The sequence below is a fragment of the Microcaecilia unicolor genome, chromosome 12 (genome assembly GCF_901765095.1).
Source record: "Microcaecilia unicolor chromosome 12, aMicUni1.1, whole genome shotgun sequence".
Taxonomy (NCBI): domain Eukaryota; kingdom Metazoa; phylum Chordata; class Amphibia; order Gymnophiona; family Siphonopidae; genus Microcaecilia; species Microcaecilia unicolor.
In genome coordinates, this window is record NC_044042.1 from 74,066,114 (window position 1) to 74,086,297 (window position 20,184).

A 20,184-nucleotide genomic window follows, 5' to 3' on the forward strand; every position below is an offset into this window, starting at 1 on the left:
ACAGATCTGGTGAAAGTAGACACTACCTTGCAGTGCATCTACGTTTTACATATGTTTACCCTGCACATAAGTACATAAGTAATGCCACACTGGGAAAAGACCAAGGGTCCATTGAGCCCAGCATCCTGTCCACGACAGCGGCCAATCCAGGCCAAGGGCACCTGGCGAGCTTCCCAAATGTACAAACATTCTATACATGTTATGCCTGGAATTGTGGATTTTTCCCAAGTCCATTTAGTAGTAGTTTATGGACTTGTCCTTTAGGAAACCGTCTAACCCCTTTTTAAACTCTGCTAAGCTAACCGCCTTTACCAAGTTCTCCGGCAACGAATTCCAGAGTTTAATTATGCATTGGGTGAAGAAAACTTTTCTCCATTTGCCTTAAATTTACTACACCGTAGTTTCATCGCATGCCCCCTAGTCCTAGTATTTTTAGAAAGTGTGGCACGATTTTAGAAGACCTTTTCCACATGCACAACGTGCTTTGCACGCAGGTTAAGCTTAACAATAGTACTCTATTGCAAAATTGCTCTTCTACAATTGCACAAAAATGAATCAATAAACCGCCTGTTATATCTGAAAATATTTGTCAGTCAATCTGCTAGGAAAATTAGGAAAGGATTGTGATTCAAAATGTGGGACACAAACATATTTGGAGCAGGTCCTGCCATCTTGAACTGAGATCTCCACTTAGCAAATTGGCCCTGCTCATTTTTATCATATGTGTCTATCTACTATCAGATGGCATCTGCCTCTGACCTTTGATTTAAAAATGTCAGACACAACAAACTAGAATAATAAACTTTATTAGCTATTGAGAAGTTAAAATAAGAAATGAAGAGTTAGAGGATATAGACATATCTATTTTTTTTCACATTAAATTGTAGTCCTTAAAGAAATCTTATATAACCAGGTGTGGAAATGGGACACAGAAGAAGACTTCTGCCCAATGAAAGGGTTCACAGGCTCCTTCTGATAACATATTTAAATATTATGCTTGACAGATTCATAGCTTATTCCGCTGGATTTGCAGGGTGCCCCATCTGTCCTGTCTCCCAGTTTGGTCTTCAACTGTTCTCCCATTTAAGGATATTCTCAAATCTTATCATTTCTGATGGATCTCAGATACTTTGGAGGAGACCACTCTGCCGTCTATCACATCTTGCACAATTGTCTTCACTTTTCGATTAGTTTCTGGAGGAAAGATAAAGAGGCAAACTGTTATTTGGGACAGCTTTAAAGAGACAACTTCAGCAGATCAAGAATGGTGTCCCTAATACCTTTCTTAAATGCCTGCAAACAGTGCAGAATACCACTATCCAGCTGCTTGCCCATGCCCATAGGCCCGATCATGTCACTCCATTCCTTGCCCAGCATCACTGGTTGCCGGTTTCTTTTAATATTCACTTGAAGGTCCTTAGTCTGGCGTTCAAGGTCCTTCAGACAGACACCCCTTCCTACCTTTCTTCCCTTATTTCTTCCTATGTCCCTTCTCGTGCCCTTCATTCAACCTCTGCCCACCATCTATCCTTGCCTCCAGTCCACTGCTCTCATCTTGAAGCAACTTGCCACTCATTGTTCTTTTGTACTGCACCCATGCTCTGGAATTCCCTTCCTCCAGATCTTCGAGCCAAGCAATCATACCCTAGATTTAAGGCATCCTTGAAAGCCCACCTCTTCTCCCTAGCCTTCCACTGCCCTAGAGGGGTGGGTTGTCCTCCAGCTTGAGCATAGCTATGGTTTTTGTTCTCTTTTTCTGCAAGATTTTCTGACTGTCCTATTGAAATTTGTAGATCCTTTCCTTATTGTAAACTACTTTGATGTTATCTGAAAGGTGGTATATCAAATGCTCAATAAGCTAAACTAAACTAAACTGTTAAATGTTTACACTTCTGATCCTGTATCATGTTACTCCTTGTTCTAGGATTCAATTTGCCATCTCTAAGTTTACCTCATTGATTGTATTTATGCATGTATTTGGTCATTTTACTGTTGTTATGCTGTTAATAAAATTGTTAATTTTATGCTAAACTGTACCTGCTGTACACCGCCTTAGGTGAATGTTAAACTAGGGACTTGATAATCAAAGCTGGTTTGATACTGTTTCACTGTAATTTTATTATTAGGTTTCAATTTACTGTTTTCAAGTTTACCTCATTTATTGAGTTTATGTTTATTCTTGGTTATTTTACTATTGTTATGCTGTTAACGAAATTATAAGTGCTGTGTTAAACTGTGAATCTCTTCATAAAAGCGATTAATAAATCCCAATAAATAAATAAATGGCTATCCGGGGATATTCAGCGGCACTTAACTGGTTAGTACCACTGAATATCCCCACTAACTGGTTATCCCTTAACCGGCTAGGTTAGGGGCAAGCCGGGAGCAGGGTGTGAGCGGAGCACAACTTAAGCTGGTTAGTGGTGACTTTCAGCCCACTAACCAGCTAAGTAACCCCATATAGTCTGGGCAGCAAAAAGGCAGTCAACTTTATACACTGAAGTTAACCGGACTCTAATCTGAATATCAACTGATGCCCGGTTAACTTCAGGATGACTACTAAGACTTAGATATTCAATGCTAGGAGCCACTCATGCCCCAGGATTGTATATCCAGGGTAGGTTCAGCCCATAGTTGACCACTGCAGGCTGACTATCAAGCAGTATGGAGTGTTGCTACTATTTGGGTTTCTGCCAGGTACTTGTGACCTAGCTTAGCCACTGTTTAGAAAACAGGATACTGGGCTAGATGGACCATTGGTCTGACCCAGTATGGCTACTCTTATGTTTCTTTGTCTCTGACATCATTGCTTAACTCTTGCCCATGCTATCTTCCATTGCCGAGTTGATATGTTAAGATTTAAACTCTTGTGACCCAGGATATCACTCTACAGATGGGTGACAGCAAGCCATAAGCATCCCAAGGATACCAGTGACTGTGGTTCTCATTGCTGTGACAGTGGAGTGATGGATCTAAGGGGCCTCTGGTAGAGTTCACAAGAGAAGAACTCAGAATAAGTGGCCCTTTTACAAAGGCACAGTAGGCTGTACAAGAGTGCAGCATGCACCAAAATAAGACTCCATTTTGGATCTGACCATGACCATACTGCTGGGACAAATTATTTTTTAATTTCCTACTGCGCGCTGCATTTCCGGCATTAATCGGCAGTTGGCACATGCTGACCGATCAGCGCATGTGTAGCACATGAGCCCTTACCACTGGATGAATGGATGGTGTTAAGGGCTCAGGCTGTAAATAGGCATGTACTGGTTTGAATTTTACTGCAGGCCCTTTTCCCAGATGCAGTAAAAACTGACCCGGCCCCCAAACACGTGCCCACACTACCACAGGCCACCTTTTGCTGTGGCTTAGTAAAAAGACCCCTTGATAAGAGAATTGTCACTACTTGTTGGACGGCCGTTGTAATTAGGTCAGAAGGTTGTTTACTGTGGGCCTCCTTATCATGGTATTCAGCTGTTGAGTAACATAATGAACACTGATGAAAGAACAGATAAGCTATATCTGACCCAGTCATGCTACTGAGGTGTCCCCAAAGTCTGGATTCTGACTTGAGCTAGGTAATCATTTGAAAACAGTGAGGTAAGTCTTGGAAAAGTTCCACAAATTTTGTGAGCGCAAAGGCAAGTTCTTGTCAAAAATGGGATTCACGTACTGTTGTGGGCCAACTTTAAGGATCTGTGCCACTTGGAACACAGAGCAGCAAAACAGTGATGGGCCCTTTTACTAAGGTGTGTAGGCGCCTATGCTTGTCCAACGTGCGTCAAATTGGCACTACCGCTTGGCTACTGCATGCCCCAGGCGGTAATTCTATTTTTGGCACATGCTCATAACATGCGGCAGAAAATATTTTCTGTTTTCTACCGTGGGACGCCTACTTGGCTGTAATTGGCAGTTGGCATGTGCCGGACACTTACCGACCGGAAGGGGCGTAGCTACGTGGGGCCACGGGGGCATGGGCCCCCGTAGATTTGGCCATGGCCCCCCTGCCGCCAACCCTCTCGAACCCCCTCCCGCCACCAACTCTCCCCCGCCATCACCATCAGGTACGTTTGCTGGTGGGGGTCCCCAACCCCCGCCAGCCGGTCCTCTTCTCCGGTGTGGCCACATTGCTGATCTGCAAGCAAGGCTTTTGTTTCTGCGAGTCTGATGTCCTTGCAGATCAGCAACGCAGCGGGGGAGGGTTGGCGGCAGCGGGAAGGGGGGGTCGAAAGGGTTGACGTGGGGGGGGTCAAAGATGGTAGTGACAGCGGTGGCAGGGGGTCAGCGGTCCTGGGGGGGGCTAAAATATGCCCCCTCATCTCGGGCTCTGGACCCCCCTCCCGCCAGTCTGGTTACGCCCCTGCCGACCGGTTAGCATGTGAGACCTTACTGCTAAGTCGATGGGTGGCGTTAAGGTATCAGGCCGAAAATAGATGCGCTAGTTTTCATTTTGCCGCAAATCCATTTTCCAGCACAATAAAAAAAAAATCCCTTGTTTTCCAGGTGCGCTGAGGAAATGGACCAGCGCACATCCAAAACATGTGCCTACACCAGCGCAGGCCACGTTTGGGTGCACCTTAGTAAAAAGACCCTTGAGTTATTTATCTTGCCATACAAAACTGATTTTCTTTCCCACAGATATAATACATGGGTTTTAGACTTAATGATCTTGGTCCTGGGGGATGAGTAACTATTTCTTAACTCCATTCTACAAATGATCTAGTCTCTTTGATAGATCTAGAGATGCACTAACAGATAATAATAGAGAAGCACCATACTTATTTTTTATTTACCTTTGCTGAACTCAGATGTATCTGTTCTGCTGTAAAGAAGATAAAATACAATGAGTATATTTGGCAGATTTTAAGTTTATCCTCCCGGTGAAATTATTCCCAACTATAAGCATTTTTGGAAGCTCCACGTGTTCCCTGCATGACAGCAGAAACAGCTAAGCTGAGATCAGAATCCAATGTTTAGCAATCTCTGAAATTCTACGTCTTGCTATGCACTGAAGTTTAGTTTAGTATACTTATATTTCCACCCAACCATCATTTCATGGCGAATTACAGAATAAAATGTTTCAAAAGATGGATATCTAACATGTAAATTTCAAAATATATCTGTTCTAGACATTAAGACTAAACCCCCAGCTTTCACCCTTAATAACAACCTCATTACATGGTCAAGTACTTTGTAAAAGCTACGTTTTCAAACGATGATAAAACATCACATAATTTGTTATATCTCTCAGATCTCCTGGAAGACAGTTCCATTATTCAGCTCCTTTACCTAATAATGTCCGTTGTTCTGTAACTACAAATCAACAAACATTTCTTGATGATCTAATTAGTTTCAATCGTGGATAGATCGTAAACTTCTATGAGGGGTATATAAAGAGCATTCAACCCGGAGTGTCCTTTATAGAATCCTTTCTCTGCCATTTAACTTATGTGCTATCTTACAGAATCAAGGAGGAGGTGATCCACCAAGATGGATGAACACTAACTCCCATGAGAGAACAACAGTTAGAGGAAAGTGCGAAGTGGACCAATGACTCCAGGGAGACGGGATACTGATGTATAGAGTACCACTTTATTCATAGACTCGACACAATACCGTGTTTCGGCCACAGGCCTGCCTCAGGAGTCTCAAAATGATTCTGGTACTAGGAATAGGTTTGAAAGTTGAATGGTCTTGAAAAAGACCTTTAGTAATTTATCTCTGTGCAGTCTGTTGAAAAGTTAAAGAGCATAACAGTGTATGACTGCACAGAGATAAATTACTAAAGGTCTTTTTCAAGACCATTCAACTTTCAAACCTATTCCTAGTACCAGAATCATTTTGAGACTCCTGAGGCAGGCCTGTGGCCGAAACACGGTACTGTGTCGAGTCTGTGAATAAAGTGCTACTCTATACATCAGTATCTCGTCTCCCTGGAGTTATTGGTCCACTTCCCACTTTCCTCTATCTTATAGAATAGCATGTGATGTTTGTACATCTGTATGTGCTGCATTTCTGTGCACTTATGCATGCAAGACACATGTAACTGCACTCACTCAGTTATAGAGTAGCCTTTCAGATAACCCTAGGATATGTACATGTCCTACCTGACATCATCCCCATCCAGCAGCTGCCGGTAAGTGGCAATCTCATTTTCCAGGCGGCTTTTGATGTCTAGGAGGATCTTATACTCATTACCCTGCCTCTCGATGTCAATCCTGACGTTGGCCAGCTCTTCCTCCAGCTGGCATATAACGGTCTGCACATTTTTGAGCTTAACGGCGTAGTTGGCCTGAGTCTCAGCCAGTGTGTTCTCCAGGCTGCATTTCTAGAAAGCCAGAAATCTCCATTAATGACCACCATCTTCTTTTAATGACGTGAGAGAACATGTAGGGTGCAAACAGCAGTTCTGACTGTTGCAACAAAATCAACATTTTCCATGATTTGCTTTATGGAACTTAAAGCAATTAGTCATAGGCCTGGCTCACTCTTTAAGTATGAGATGGGCTCAGGGGTTCTTGTCCATATGGAAGACAATACTCTTCAAGGCCCTCCTGTGGAAAACAAATTACTTTGAGGCCAATATTCAAAGGATTTAGGATTGTCATTTTGAGTGTTAGTATCTTAAATTGGCTCCTTTGAAAGTTTACCAGGGTTGAGTTATTAGGTGTAGGATCTTAGATTCACTAAGAGGTCCTTTTACAAGGGCGCTCTAGCGTTTTTAGCGTGCGCTAAAAATAAGCTTGCACTAAACATTAGTCAAGGCAACCAGAGAGGGTAAAACAGTATACACAAAATAGAAAACAGAAAAAAAGCACAACTGGGCCTTCAAGACTGAGACAACAGGAGTCCTTTATTGAGATAAGACCCGACACGGGCCGTGTTTCGGCGTACACAACGCCTGCCTCAGGGGTCGTATTTCGGCATGTAACGTGCCTGCTTCAGGAGTCTTCCAATAAATGTATCAGAAAAAGGCTGTTGGGTGAAAAAAGCAAGGATGTCTTTAAAAATATGCAATCCAAGCTGGGAGTTATGGAGGCAGATTTAGGGGGGGAGGGGAATATTAGTTCCTTATCATCGATTTTCAGCACTACTTACCTAACTAAATGGGATTTTTTACTAAAGATTAGCTCAAGTTATCTGCAGCAGGGCCCATAGGAATACAAATGGCCCTGCTGTAGTTAACTCAAGCTAATCTTTAGTAAAAGACCTCCTTAGGCTGCTGGAAAAGCAGGCCTAAATTTATGTTTCAGTTTTAGGATCTTAAACTTAAAAGTTTCAGATGAAAACATAGGGCCCTAAGGTTGGGTGAAAATAAATTCCTAATATGAGTACCTGGCTAAGGTCTTAAATTTAGAAACTCCACTTTTGTTAAATATCACCCTACGTTCTAGTTTATCGTAAATGAAATGCCTTGCAGGTGCTTCATATTCCCAAAGACTTTGCCTTTGACTTAGAAATAATTGGCAAGTATTTACAACAGAAGAAATGGTTTATTTGCTTTACTCAATGGAAGCTGATTGGCATTTATTAGTACTACAGCTAATCTTTTATTTCAGTGAATTAGACCCGGATTATCAGTGTCAGGCCATGTCCGGGCACTGCTAGTGAATCTCCGGTTCTTCGGTGGACCCTGAAGATATGCAAGTGCCAGCCGATATTTAGTTCATGTAGAACTGCTTTGTGTGCAGTCCTGTCTGCCTGGTTAGCTATGTGGGCACCAAGACTGAATATTCTTTGTATCTTTTTCTAATTTAGCCAATCCGTACACCCCTGCTCACCAAGTTAGGTCTCCTGGTTCCAATAGACTGGTTATACCCAACCCTAGACATATTAATTATGAACTCACTCAACACTCAGCGTTCTCCTGCTTGGCACTCTCCCTTTGGCACTATCTTCCTGGACCGATACGTTCTGAACAGTCCTTTCAAAGGTTTAAAGCCCTCCTGAAACCTACTTCTTTCAACAGGCCTTTGGTTGACATACCTCTCTCCTCAGTTGGCAGTATGACTCCTGGTCTATAGTCTTTTTTTTTTGTATGAACGACTTTGGGTGTGTGTTTGTCTTTCTGTCCTATTTCAGTTTAGCGTTCTTTTATGTTTTCCTATTGTTTGATTTTATTGTAAACTGCTTAGATCCTTTTATGTTGGTATTTGGTGGTATAACAAGTTTTTAATAAACATAAACATATCGCCGGAGCCTACATATCTTCCAGGTTTATCCTGACTCTGTCCACAGACTGCTCTGGCATGAACCAGATAGTGCCATGGCAGTCAGAGTGGATATTCAGCAATACTGCCCGGTTAAGTGCCACTGAATACTCTGTCCTGGCCCATTGATTGGGGTTTAAGCAGGCAGGAGCCCCTCCTGCTTGCTTAAACCCTTTTGAAAATCTATCCCTTCCAGTCCAATTTGTTAGATCCAGGGGTTTAAGCAATACATGGCCTGGATACCTAGATTCTTGCTCCTTTCCAAACATAGCATGACCCAGTAGTGTAGCCAAGAGCTTTTTACAGGGGGTGCGTCTTCCCTCGCCCCCGTGCCTTCCCCCTCCCCCTGCACCACCACCCCACTTTCACCCCCTCAGCTTAAAATTCTCTCAGTATCTTCACAAGGCAATGGAAACGTCACTCATAGGCTGCCTGTGGCCTGCTCCATGCAGGACGGTTCAGAGAGGAGGTCCCAGAGCAAGCCACAGGTAGCCAATGAGTGCCACTGCTGGGTGAAGATGCCTAGAGGATTTTAAAGGAGGGGCCAGGTCTGAAGGGGGTAACACAGTAACATAGTAAATGACGGCAGATAAAGACCTCCATCTAGTCTGCCCAACAAGATAAACTCATTTTACATGGTATGTGATACTTTATATGTATACCTGAGTTTGATTTGTCCCTGCCTTTCTCAGGGCACAGACCGTAGAAGTCCACCCTGCACCAGTTTTACTCTACAAATACTGGCGTCGCCACCCAATCTCCGCTAAGATTCCATAGATCCATTCCTTTTAAACAGGATTCCTTTGTGTTTATCCCACGCATGTTTGAATTCCATTACCATTTTCATCTCCACCACCTCCCGCGGGAGGGCATTTCACGTATCCACCACCCTCTCTGTGAAAAAATACTTCCTGACATTACTCCTGAGTCTTCCCCCCTTTGACCTCAATTCATGTCCATGGGGTGCATATGCCACGATGAACCTACCCTAAATATGCCACTGGCATGACCACTGACATATCAAGAGTACTGGTTCCAAGCTGGAAGATGCCAGGAGAGCTCATCTCAAGGGGATCTCAATATTTCAATGTGGTCACTTACAAGTGACTCTTTTCACTCCATATTCTAGAGCAGAGGTTCTCAAACCTGTCCTGGGGACCCCCCTGTCAATCAGGGTTTCAGGATATCCATAATGAATATGTATGAGAGGAATTTGCATGCAAGAGAGACAGGGTATACAAATCTATCTCGTGAATATTCATTGCGGATATCCTGGAAAGGTGACTGCCTGGGGGACAGGTTTGGGCACCACTGTTCTAGAAAAAGACCCACAACTCCCATTTCCAGAGGCAAAACTTATTTGTTTGTTTGTTTTCTACAACTCCTTTCTATCTTCTGAGCTGGCAAAAAGTGCAACTTCATAGCAGTCTCTGTATGCTGCCTTCTAGCACAAACCATCTATTCCACTGCTGGTGGGATATACAGGACTTGTTGTAGGAGCTGATTTTGACTTTAGGAAAGCAAAGGGACCTTACATAGATAACAAAGAAAGAATGGAAATGGGAGTCAAGTCCATCTGTGAAAAATTGTAAAAAGGAGCAAATTTGTGATTCCATGAGGATGCTGCTGCTAGCTGTCTCTATGTGGGATATTTGAGTTTGGCAATAACATAGTAACATAATCTTGTAACATAGTAGATGACGGCAGAAAAAGACCTGCACGGTCCATCCAGTCTGCCCAACAAGATAAACTCATATGTGCTACTTTTTGTGTATACCCTACTTTGATTTGTACCTGTCCTCTTCAGGGCACAGACCGTATAAGTCTGCCCAGCACTGTCCCCGCCTCCCAACCACCAGTCCTGCCTCCCACCACCGCCTCTGGCACAGACCGTATAAGTCTGCCCAGTACTATCTTGGGTTTCTTTCTCCCTGCTGTTCTGAGGCCAAGCATGTGATGGCCTGGTAATTTTCTGTTCAGACTTTTTAATAGAGATGTCCAAACTTTTTAAAACTTTATTTATTTATTACTTAGGATTTATTTATTGCCTTTTTTTAATAAATTCGCCCGTAGTGGCAAGAATAAGTTGAACATTGGCAATAGACGATTTCAGCACTGCTGATTAGTGTATGAAACCTGTAAAAATTTCATGATTCTCCATAAATGTTTTTCAAACTCTTTGTTTCCAAAAAATCAAAAACCTCTAAACTTATCCAAAAATCTGCTTTGCATTTATTTATTTAGGTATCTATTTACTTATCGGGATTTATTAACTGCCTTTATGAAAAGATTTTTGAAAAGTTGAAACTGATATCTGTTGGATATGCTTTGAGATTTGTATTTAACATGTTTCAAATGTTTTCCCAGATCACTAGGGAAAATTTGACAGACTTTTCATCCCAGCTGATCTGCTTGGAGTGCAAAACATCCAGAGACTTCAAACCAGGCTAAAATTCGAATTTAAATCCAAACTGTTCCAAAAACCACATTGCTGTAAGCGATAATGATGCTGGGGGGGGGGGGGGGGGGGGATGTCTCTCCTGGGAAGGATCTGCTTTGAACTGAGATAAGCCTAGCTGAACCATGTATTTGAAATAGTTATCCATTGCCAGTACTGGCTGATTTTAAGTCACCATTTACTCACCTTGCTAAGCTCGGATTGCATTTCTATTTCCAAGCTCTGCAGGGTACGTTTCAGCTGATTAACCTCCTTCCTACTGCTCTCCAGTGCTTCCGTGTTCGTAGTCACTTCCTGCTGCATAGTGGAAGACTAGGAGATGAAATATGAACAGTTTTAGTGATGCTTCAGTTCCTAAGGGCAGGGAGAAAGATTTGACACGCTCTTTGCGTAGTACGCTAGCAGGCTTATTTTCGAAAGAGAAGGGTGCCCATCTTTCGACACAAATCGGGAGATGGGGATCCTTCTCCCAGGGTCGCCCAAATCGGCATAATCGAAAGCCGATTTTGGGCGTCTTCAACTGCTTTCCATCGCGGGGATGACAAACGTTCACGGGAGCGTGTCAGAAGCATAGCGAAGGCAGGACTGGGGCGTGCCTAACACATGGGCGTCCTCAACCGATAATGGAAAAAAGAAGGGCGTCCCTGACGAGCACTTGGGCGACTTTACTTGGTCCACTTTTTTTTTTACGACCAAGCCTCAAAAAGTTGCCCGAACTGACCAGATGACCACCGGAGGGAATTGGGGATCACATCCCCTTACTCCCCCCAGTGGTCACCAACCCCCTCCCACCCAAAAATTTAAAAAACAACAACATTTTTTCCAACCTCTATGCCAGCCTCAAAAGTCATACCCAGCTCCATGACAGCAGTATGCAGGTCCCTGGAGCAGTTTAGTGAGTGCAGTGCACTTCAGGCAGGCGGACCCAGGCCCATCCCCCCCTACCTGTTACACTTGTGGTGGCAAATGGGAGCCCTTCAAAACCCACCACAAACCCACTGTACCCACATGTAGGTGCCCCCCTTCACCTCTTAGGGCTATGGTAGTGGTGTACAGTTGTGGGGTTTGGGGGGGGGTTGGGGGGCTCAGCACACAAGGGAGCTATGCACTTGGGAGCAACTTGTGAAGTCCACTGCAGTGCCCCCTAGGGTGGCTGGTTGGTGTCCTGGCATGTCAGGGGGACCAGTGCACTATGAATGCTGGCTCCTCCCATGACCAAATGGCTTGGATTTGGTCATTTCTGAGATGGGCGTCCTCTGTTTCCATTATCGCCGAAAATCGAGAACGACCATCTGTAAGGACGACCATCTCTAAGGTTGACCTAAATTTCACGATTTGGGCATCCCTAACGGTATTATCGAAACGAAAGATGGACGCCCATCTTGTTTCGATAATACAGATTTCCCCACCCCATCGCCGGGACGTCCTGCAAGGACATCCTCAGGAAAACTTGGGCGCCCCTTTTGATTATGCCCCTCTAGGTCTTCTACCAGGATAGCCATGTAACTGTGTGAAATTCTCCAACAAACTGTCTTCTAGAAAGCAGATTTTGTGTGTTGTTCTCCTAGTTGCTGACAGCTTAGGAGCTGCTTTGCATAATTTTGCATCGCAGACACTCCTTAACTACTAGTATGGGAGTAATTTTATAACAGGGCACCTATACAAATCTCCAAGTTGCCTATTTAATAAACATAACATAAACACTTCTTTGCTTTGGAAAACAGGCTCCCAGAACCATCACCAGTAGGGTGTGAGAGCTCTTCCACAAATTTACACCTGCGAGAGAGCTGCAACTATGTGCATGTAGTGAAGCAGGGGTGGACTGACAGGGATTTGGGCCCCCTGGGCAATAAGGGTCATGGGTACCCCCGGGTCCCACATCTCTCCCTCTCTCCCTCCTTCCCCGCTGGATTCAACATCTTTCTCCTATCCCCAGATCCAGATCAAATATCTTTCTTCCCCTCCTTCCTCCCTCCCCCCCCCCCCCCCCCCGATGTAACATCTTTCCCTCTCATTCTTTCTCTCTCCCCCAGGTGCACCATCTCTACCTGTCCTTTCCCCTGAGTGCACCATCTTTGCCCCCTCCCTCTACAGCTCCATCATCTCTGTCCCCTCCTCCACAACTGGGTCCAGCATCTCTGCTTCCCTTCCTCCCTTCCCTAGGTCCAACATCTCTCTCCCTCCCAATGCCAACATCTCCCCCTGTGTCCCCAAGTTCAACTCCCCTCTGTGTTTACTTCAAAAGTTCCTTTCTCCGTACAGGGTCCTGGCATAGGCTGTCTGCCGCTGACTGGAACCTTCACTCTGCCGAAGCTCACCCTTGCAGAAACAGAAAGTTACATCAGAAAGAGGCAGACCACGGTATAGAGAAGGTTCTGGTCATCACCAGCAGACAGCCTATGCCAGGATCCTGTACGGAGAAAAGAACTTTTGAGGTAAATGCGGGGGGTTCAGAGACAGGGGAGATGCCGGAGCGGGGGAAAGGGTAAGAGTGAGGAGGTGTGCCAGACCTGGGGACAGACAGGAGAGAGATGTCAGTCATGTGGGGAGGATATACTGGGCCCCCCCAACTGCTATGGGCCCTCAGGCACTGCCTAGTTGCCCGAACGGTCAGTCCGCCCTTATAATGAAGGCAGAGTTTAGAAAGAAAGTAGAAAATCAGAATTGAGATGTCCAGGTTGACATGTGAATTTCTGCTAATAGTTTGAAAAAGGATTGGCCAACATACATTCAGTTCTGAAATACAAGCAGAAATGAGCATGTGTGTGTCAACCACATGCAGCAGGAGCAGCCCTTTTATCAACTATCAACATCTTAAACATCAAATGGGGCAACACAGCAAAATACACATATGTGTACTGGCACATTAAATATGTATGTTGGGATTTTAGAACATACAGGTGTATGTCTGCCATTTTAGAAATATAGGGGCCTGATATTCAAAATGAATTAAGTGGCCAGGAGGGGTCCTTATACCAAGCTGTGAAAAAAAGAGCCCTGCGCTAGCGGCAGGGGCAATTTTTTCCATGTGCCAGGGCCCTTTTTACCGCAGCAGGTAAAAAAGCCCCCAGCACACATGGCCATGCAGTAAAAGAACTCTTACTGTATGGTCATGCGGCGGGAAGCCCTGACTGCCACCCATTGAAGCCATTTCCGGGGGGGTTCTTTTTCCCCCAGAAATGGATCCCCTGGAAATGGTGTGTGCTCAGGGCCGGACTACAGCTGGTGGCCACGTTGCGCCAGCGATAGTCTCAGAAGAGTGAGCGGTAAGCCCGCATTGGGTTTACCGCTACTCTGTAGTGGAGGAGTAGCCTAGTGGTTAGTGCAGTGGACTTTGATCCTGGGGAACTGAGTTTGATTCCCACTGCAGCTCCTTGTGACTCTGGGCAAGTCACTTAACCCTCCGTTGCTGGTACAAAATAAGTATCTGAATATATGCAAACTGCTTTGAATGTAGTTGCAAAAACCTCAGAAAGGCAGTATATCAAGTCCCATTTCCCTTTCCCTTAACCGGCTTCCCTTTCCCTTAACCGGCTATATATACCCGGAAATTCAATCCTAGAGCCTGGACATAAATAGGACCACATAAAAGTCAGTCCTATCTTTATGCAGCAAACCATTGCCAGTTAAGAGCTGAATATCGCACTTAACCGGCTATGTGCTAGCTGGCTTTGGAAACCCGGAAATTCAATGCAAAGACAGCCCGTCCTGCCCCCACTTGGACCACCAGGGTTATCAAGTAGGCCCAGGGGAGGGAAAGATGTTGCATCGGGAGGGGGGGGGGGGGGGGGGGGAGAAAGATGTTTGATCTGGATCTGGGGAGGGGAGAAAGATGGTGAGATCAAAGTCCACTGCACTAACCATTAGGCCACTCCTAAATTAAGATGAATTGTCAGCTGAAAAATTATGCTGCTATGTTTTGCTGAAAATAGGGCGCAAATTTAGAAGGCTAACGTAGGAACATAAATGTAGGAGCTCAGCATTTTCTGAATATTGAACCCATTGTGTTAAAATAAATGTGTGAAACAAACTGAAAAAAAAGTTACATAAGTACATAAACAAATGATTCACATCTACCCGCTGAAGAGTCCTAGCCGCTTTAGCCTTTCCTCATAGGGAAGTCGTCCCATCCCCTTTATCATTTTTGTCTTCCTTCACTGTACCTTTTCTAATTCCACTATATCTTTTTTGAGATGCGGTGACCAGAATTGCACATCATGGAGCAATAAAAAGGCATTATAACGTCCTCATTTTTATTTTCCATTCCTTTCCTAGTTCAAGAATCAGGAAAAAAAAAATCCCAATCTAACTGAATATTTTTACCCTGTGCCCTGTTTGAAACTGTCATGGCAGTGTTCCGGTCCTGTCTCTCATACCTTCTGTTTGTACCAGGATGCAGCCTCTTCACGATTCTTCTCAATAATAGCTTCGTATTCCTGTCTCATCTCAGCGAGTATCTTCGTGAGATCTACAGATGGTGCCGCAGCAACCTGTACATCGACTGTAGAGCTGCGCTGCCGAGCCTGGAGGGCATCCATCTCCTGTTCATTGAAACCAAGAAAGACAAGAGGGAACATGATTGTAGATGAATAGAAAAAGAGACTGTTATTTGATCTTCTAACTAATGTGAAACATTTCTATTATAACCATGCTACCTTATCACAATGGTCGTTTATAACCCACTAATGAAACAGGCATGAACCAGAATTTTAAAAAGAGGACCCCAACTGCCTAACATTTCTTTTGGCCACTCAGTGTCAGATTTAATTTAATTTTAATTCTAATAACATGGCGGACTTCCAGCGGCAGGGCGGCCACCTCTAATCAGGTGCTTTCTTTGTAGGTTGCTAAGTCCTCTCCTGTGGCTAGTTATTCACCTCATAATTTTATCGCCATCTTGCAATTACAGAAATATGTAGTTGAGGCACTAAAATATGATTGCACTTAATTGCAGTGATTAATTATTGTAATAATACTGAATTATACATGAGATTATTAGAAACAGGTGGAACACGTCTCTAAAAATTCCTTTTCCTATACAGTTAAGTACTTTGAGGTGCCTTTCTAGGCAACCCACTGCAGCATTAGTTAACTGATTAATACTTAATAGTTGCTATAAATAGTAATAATAGCTCATGGGTTCAGTTTCTTTTTTTTTTTTTTTTTGCTCACAGTATTATTTGCTCTGGAATGTCATCACTCACGGAACGGCATCAGACATTCCATTGATTTAATGGCCAGTCACGTTGCTCAACCTATAAAGAACTGTTGTACTTGGAATGTGCCATTTCATTGTTCTAGCATTACCTCACTATAAGGGTCATCTAATACAGAATGTTGAGATCCGCATTCAGACATCCAGGTCAGGACGTGCTCAGTTCTGGCAGCATTTTACAAAAGGCTTTGCTGAACATGGAGGAGGTAATGTTAAGCCGGCGATGGTCAGCAGTTTTCTAAACAGTGGCCAGCTGAATTATGTCTACATTTTTAGTTCCGGCACCGATCTGGGTATCAGTCAGTGGCCTGCCTAGGTACCACTAGTATATAACAGACGTACCTGGATAGCTATCCAGTTGATTTAGGACAGCGTTTTCACTGACCTAAGTTGACCATAGTCCCCAGCAGGTAACTCTTACCTCCTCTCTGACTCTACTCCTGGTCTGCCCTATCACTAACTCGAGAGTGCTTTGGCAATCTTAGATTTTCAGTGGCACCATGGGGCCCTTTTATAGAATGGTGGTAAGCCCAATGGGGGCTTACCGCTCGCTCTTCCGGGACTACTGCTGACCCAACATGGCCGCTGGCGGTAGTCCCACTTCGAGCGTGCGCTATTTCCAGGGGGAAAAAGAAAACCCCCGGAATTGGCTTGCATGGCTGTAACCTGGCTCTAATCAGTTACCGCCGGGTTAGCGCGGGAGCCCTTATCGCCACCTCAATGGGTGATAAGGGCTCCCCACTGCAGGTGTGAGAGAGGGAGCAGGGTAGGCATCGTGGAGGCTCAGGAAATCAAGCATCAGCTGGAAAGGGCTTCCCCTGGCTGGGTTTGGGGACCCCCCCCCAGCCAAACCAGCAAATAGCACATCAAATATGGGGAGGGGGAGCCTGAACCTAAATTGGGAGGGCCCAAGCCCCCAAGACATCCCTATAGCTACACCCACGTTTTACACTGCTGTAAAGCATGGGGCAAAATCAGGGCCGCCGAGAGACTGAACCGGGCCTGCCGCCACCACTGCCCCCCCCCCCCCCCCCCGCATCCATACCACTGTCGCCTCCCTCTCCTGCTCCCAGGCCACCGGCGCTGCAGTCCCCGGTCTCACCTGCCCGCCCTTAGCTCCGTCAATAGCCCCCCTCCGTCCGTCACCGTGAGCAGGCCCCCTGCATTCAAACCGGCAGTGCCTCACCCCCGTGTGAAGACGGCAGATCACGTCCCTTCGGGCCCTCCCTCACTGTGCCCCGCCCTTGCCCCCCCCCCCTCTGGACATTACGACACAATAGAATGGCTATGCCTCAATTTAAAAGGGCTAAACGGGCCTCAACACTATTTAGGATTTTTTTATGTGACACCCCATGGAGGAGATTCTATATATGGCGCCTAAATCATCCATGCAGAAAATATTTCCGCCTAAGCGTATTCTATAAGCAGCTTCTAGATTTAGGCACAGTATATAGAATACTATTAGGGGCTCTTTTACAGAGGTACATTAGGTCTACACGCATGCAGCATGTGCCCAAATGAGACTACCGCCATGCTACTGCGCCCCCATGGCAGTAATTTCAGATTTGGCACGCACCCATAATACCTGGGCGATCTCTTTATTTATTTTCTCCCACACGCGCCATTTCCTGTGGTAATGGGCAGTTGGCGTGCGCCAACTGGTCACCATGTGAGCCCTTACCGCTAGATCAATGGGAAGCGTTAAGGGCTCAGGCCAGTTTTAGACGCATGCTGGTTTCAGTTTTACCGCATGCCCTTTTCCCGCCCCATTTAAAAAAACCCTTTTTTTCAGACGTGGTAAAAAGTGGCACAACATGCACCCTAAATAAGCACCTACATGCCGCAGACCACTTTTTACCGCAGCTTATGTGGCCAAAACTATGCGCATCCATTTACACCAATGAAAACATGGCGTAAATCCCGGCGTGTATATTTAGGTGCACTGAGCCATGTACATAAGTACATAAGTACATAAGTACATAAGTAGTGCCATACTGGGAAAGACCAAAGGTCCATCTAGCCCAGCATCCTGTCACCGACAGTGGCCAATCCAGGTCAAGGGCACCTGGCACGCTCCCCAAACGTAAAAACATTCCAGACAAGTTGTACCTAAAAATGAGGAATTTTTCCAGTCCATTTAATAGCGGTCTATGGACTTGTCCTTTAGGAATCTATCTAACCCCTTTTTAAACTCCGTCAAGCTAACCGCCCGTACCACGTTCTCCGGCAATGAATTCCAGAGTCTAATTACACGTTGGGTGAAGAAAAATTTTCTCCGATTCGTTTTAAATTTACCACACTGTAGCTTCAACTCATGCCCTCTAGTCCTAGTATTTTTGGATAGCGTGAACAGTCGCTTCACATCCACCCGATCCATTCCACTCATTATTTTATACACTTCTATCATATCTCCCCTCAGCCGTCTCTTCTCCAAGCTGAAAAGCCCTAGCCTTCTCAGCCTCTCTTCATAGGAAAGTCGTCCCATCCCCACTATCATTTTCGTCGCCCTTCGCTGTACCTTTTCCAATTCTACTATATCTTTTTTGAGATACGGAGACCAGTACTGAACACAATACTCCAGGTGCGGTCGCACCATGGAGCGATACAACGGCATTATAACATCCGCACACCTGGACTCCATACCCTTCTTAATAACACCCAACATTCTATTCGCTTTCCTAGCCGCAGCAGCACACTGAGCAGAAGGTTTCAGCGCATCATCGACGACGACACCCAGATCCCTTTCTTGATCCGTAACTCCTAACGCGGAACCTTGCAAGACGTAGCTATAATTCGGGTTCCTCTTACCCACATGCATCACTTTGCACTTGTCAACATTGAACTTCATCTGCCACTTGCACGCCCATTCTCCCAGTCTCGCAAGGTCCTCCTGTAATCGTTCACATTCCTCCTGCGACTTGACGACCCTGAATAATTTTGTGTCATCGGCGAATTTAATTACCTCACTAGTTATTCCCATCTCTAGGTCATTTATAAATACATTAAAAAGCAACGGACCCAGCACAGACCCCTGCGGGACCCCACTAACTACCCTCCTCCACTGAGAATACTGGCCACGCAATCCTACTCTCTGCTTCCTATCTTTCAACCAGTTCTTAATCCATAATAATACCCTACCTCCGATTCCATGACTCTGCAATTTCTTCAGGAGTCTTTCGTGCGGCACTTTGTCAAACGCCTTCTGAAAATCCAGATATACAATATCAACCGGCTCCCCATTGTCCACATGTTTGCTTACCCCCTCAAAAAAATGCATTAGATTGGTGAGGCAAGACTTCCCTTCACTAAATCCGTGCTGACTTTGTCTCATCAGTCCATGTTTTTGTATATGCTCTGCAATTTTATTCTTAATAATAGCCTCCACCATCTTGCCCGGCACCGACGTCAGACTCACCGGTCTATAATTTCCCGGATCTCCTCTGGAACCCTTCTTAAAAATCGGAGTAACATTGGCTACCCTCCAGTCTTCCGGTATTACACTCGATTTTAGGGACAGATTGCATATTTCTAACAGTAGCTCCGCAAGTTCATTTTTTAGTTCTATTAATACTCTGGGATGAATACCATCAGGTCCCGGTGATTTACTACTCTTCAGCTTGCTGAACTGACCCATTACATCCTCCAAGGTTACAGAGAATTTGTTTAGTTTCTCCGATTCCCCCGCTTCAAATATTCTTTCCGGCACCGGTGTCCCCCCCAAATCCTCCTCGGTGAAGACCGAAGCAAAGAATTCGTTTAATTTCTCCGCTACGGCTTTGTCCTCCTTGATCGCCCCTTTAACACCATTTTCGTCCAGCGGCCCAACCGACTCTTTGGCCGGTTTCCTGCTTTTAATGTATCTAAAAAAGTTTTTACTATGTATTTTTGCTTCCAACGCTAATTTCTTCTCAAAGTCCTTTTTTGCCCTCCTTATCTCCGCTTTGCATTTGGCTTGGCATTCCTTATGATCTATCCTGTTACTTTCAGTTGGTTCTCTTCTCCACTTTCTGAAGGATTGTTTTTTGGCTCTAATGATTTCCTTTATCTTACTGTTTAGCCACGCCGGCTGACGTTTAGTCTTTTTTCCCTTTTTTCTAATACGTGGAATATATTTGTCCTGAACCTCCAGGATGGCGTTTTTAAACAGCATCCACGCCTGATGCAAGTTTTTTACTCTGCGAGCTGCTCCTTTCAGTCTTTTTTTCACCATTTTTCTCATTTTGTCGTAATCTATAAGTATGAGTGTCAATTTTAGAATGCCCACAAAATGCTCACTTCCCTGCCCATAACCGTGCCTCTTT

General features: G+C 44.9%; 1 protein-coding gene across 2 annotated transcripts in view; it reads right to left on the reverse strand.

Annotated features, from left to right (window-relative positions):
- Positions 1–790: 790 nt before the first annotated feature.
- Positions 791–20,184, reverse strand: part of LOC115482303 (keratin, type I cytoskeletal 19-like) — a 47,078-nt gene continuing 27,684 nt past the window's right edge. Inside the window, exons 4-8 of one of the 2 annotated variants that reach the window (XM_030221994.1) lie at positions 15,045–15,209; positions 10,855–10,980; positions 6,108–6,328; positions 4,794–4,819; positions 791–1,194 (exon numbers count right to left, since the gene is read on the reverse strand). In XM_030221994.1, the coding sequence (XP_030077854.1) occupies positions 1,106–1,194; positions 4,794–4,819; positions 6,108–6,328; positions 10,855–10,980; positions 15,045–15,209 (627 nt within the window). In that variant the 3' untranslated portion in view covers positions 791–1,105. Of the gene's footprint in view, positions 1,195–4,793; positions 4,823–6,107; positions 6,329–10,854; positions 10,981–15,044; positions 15,210–20,184 lie in introns of both variants that reach the window. The other variant, XM_030221993.1, reaches the window with a different exon arrangement.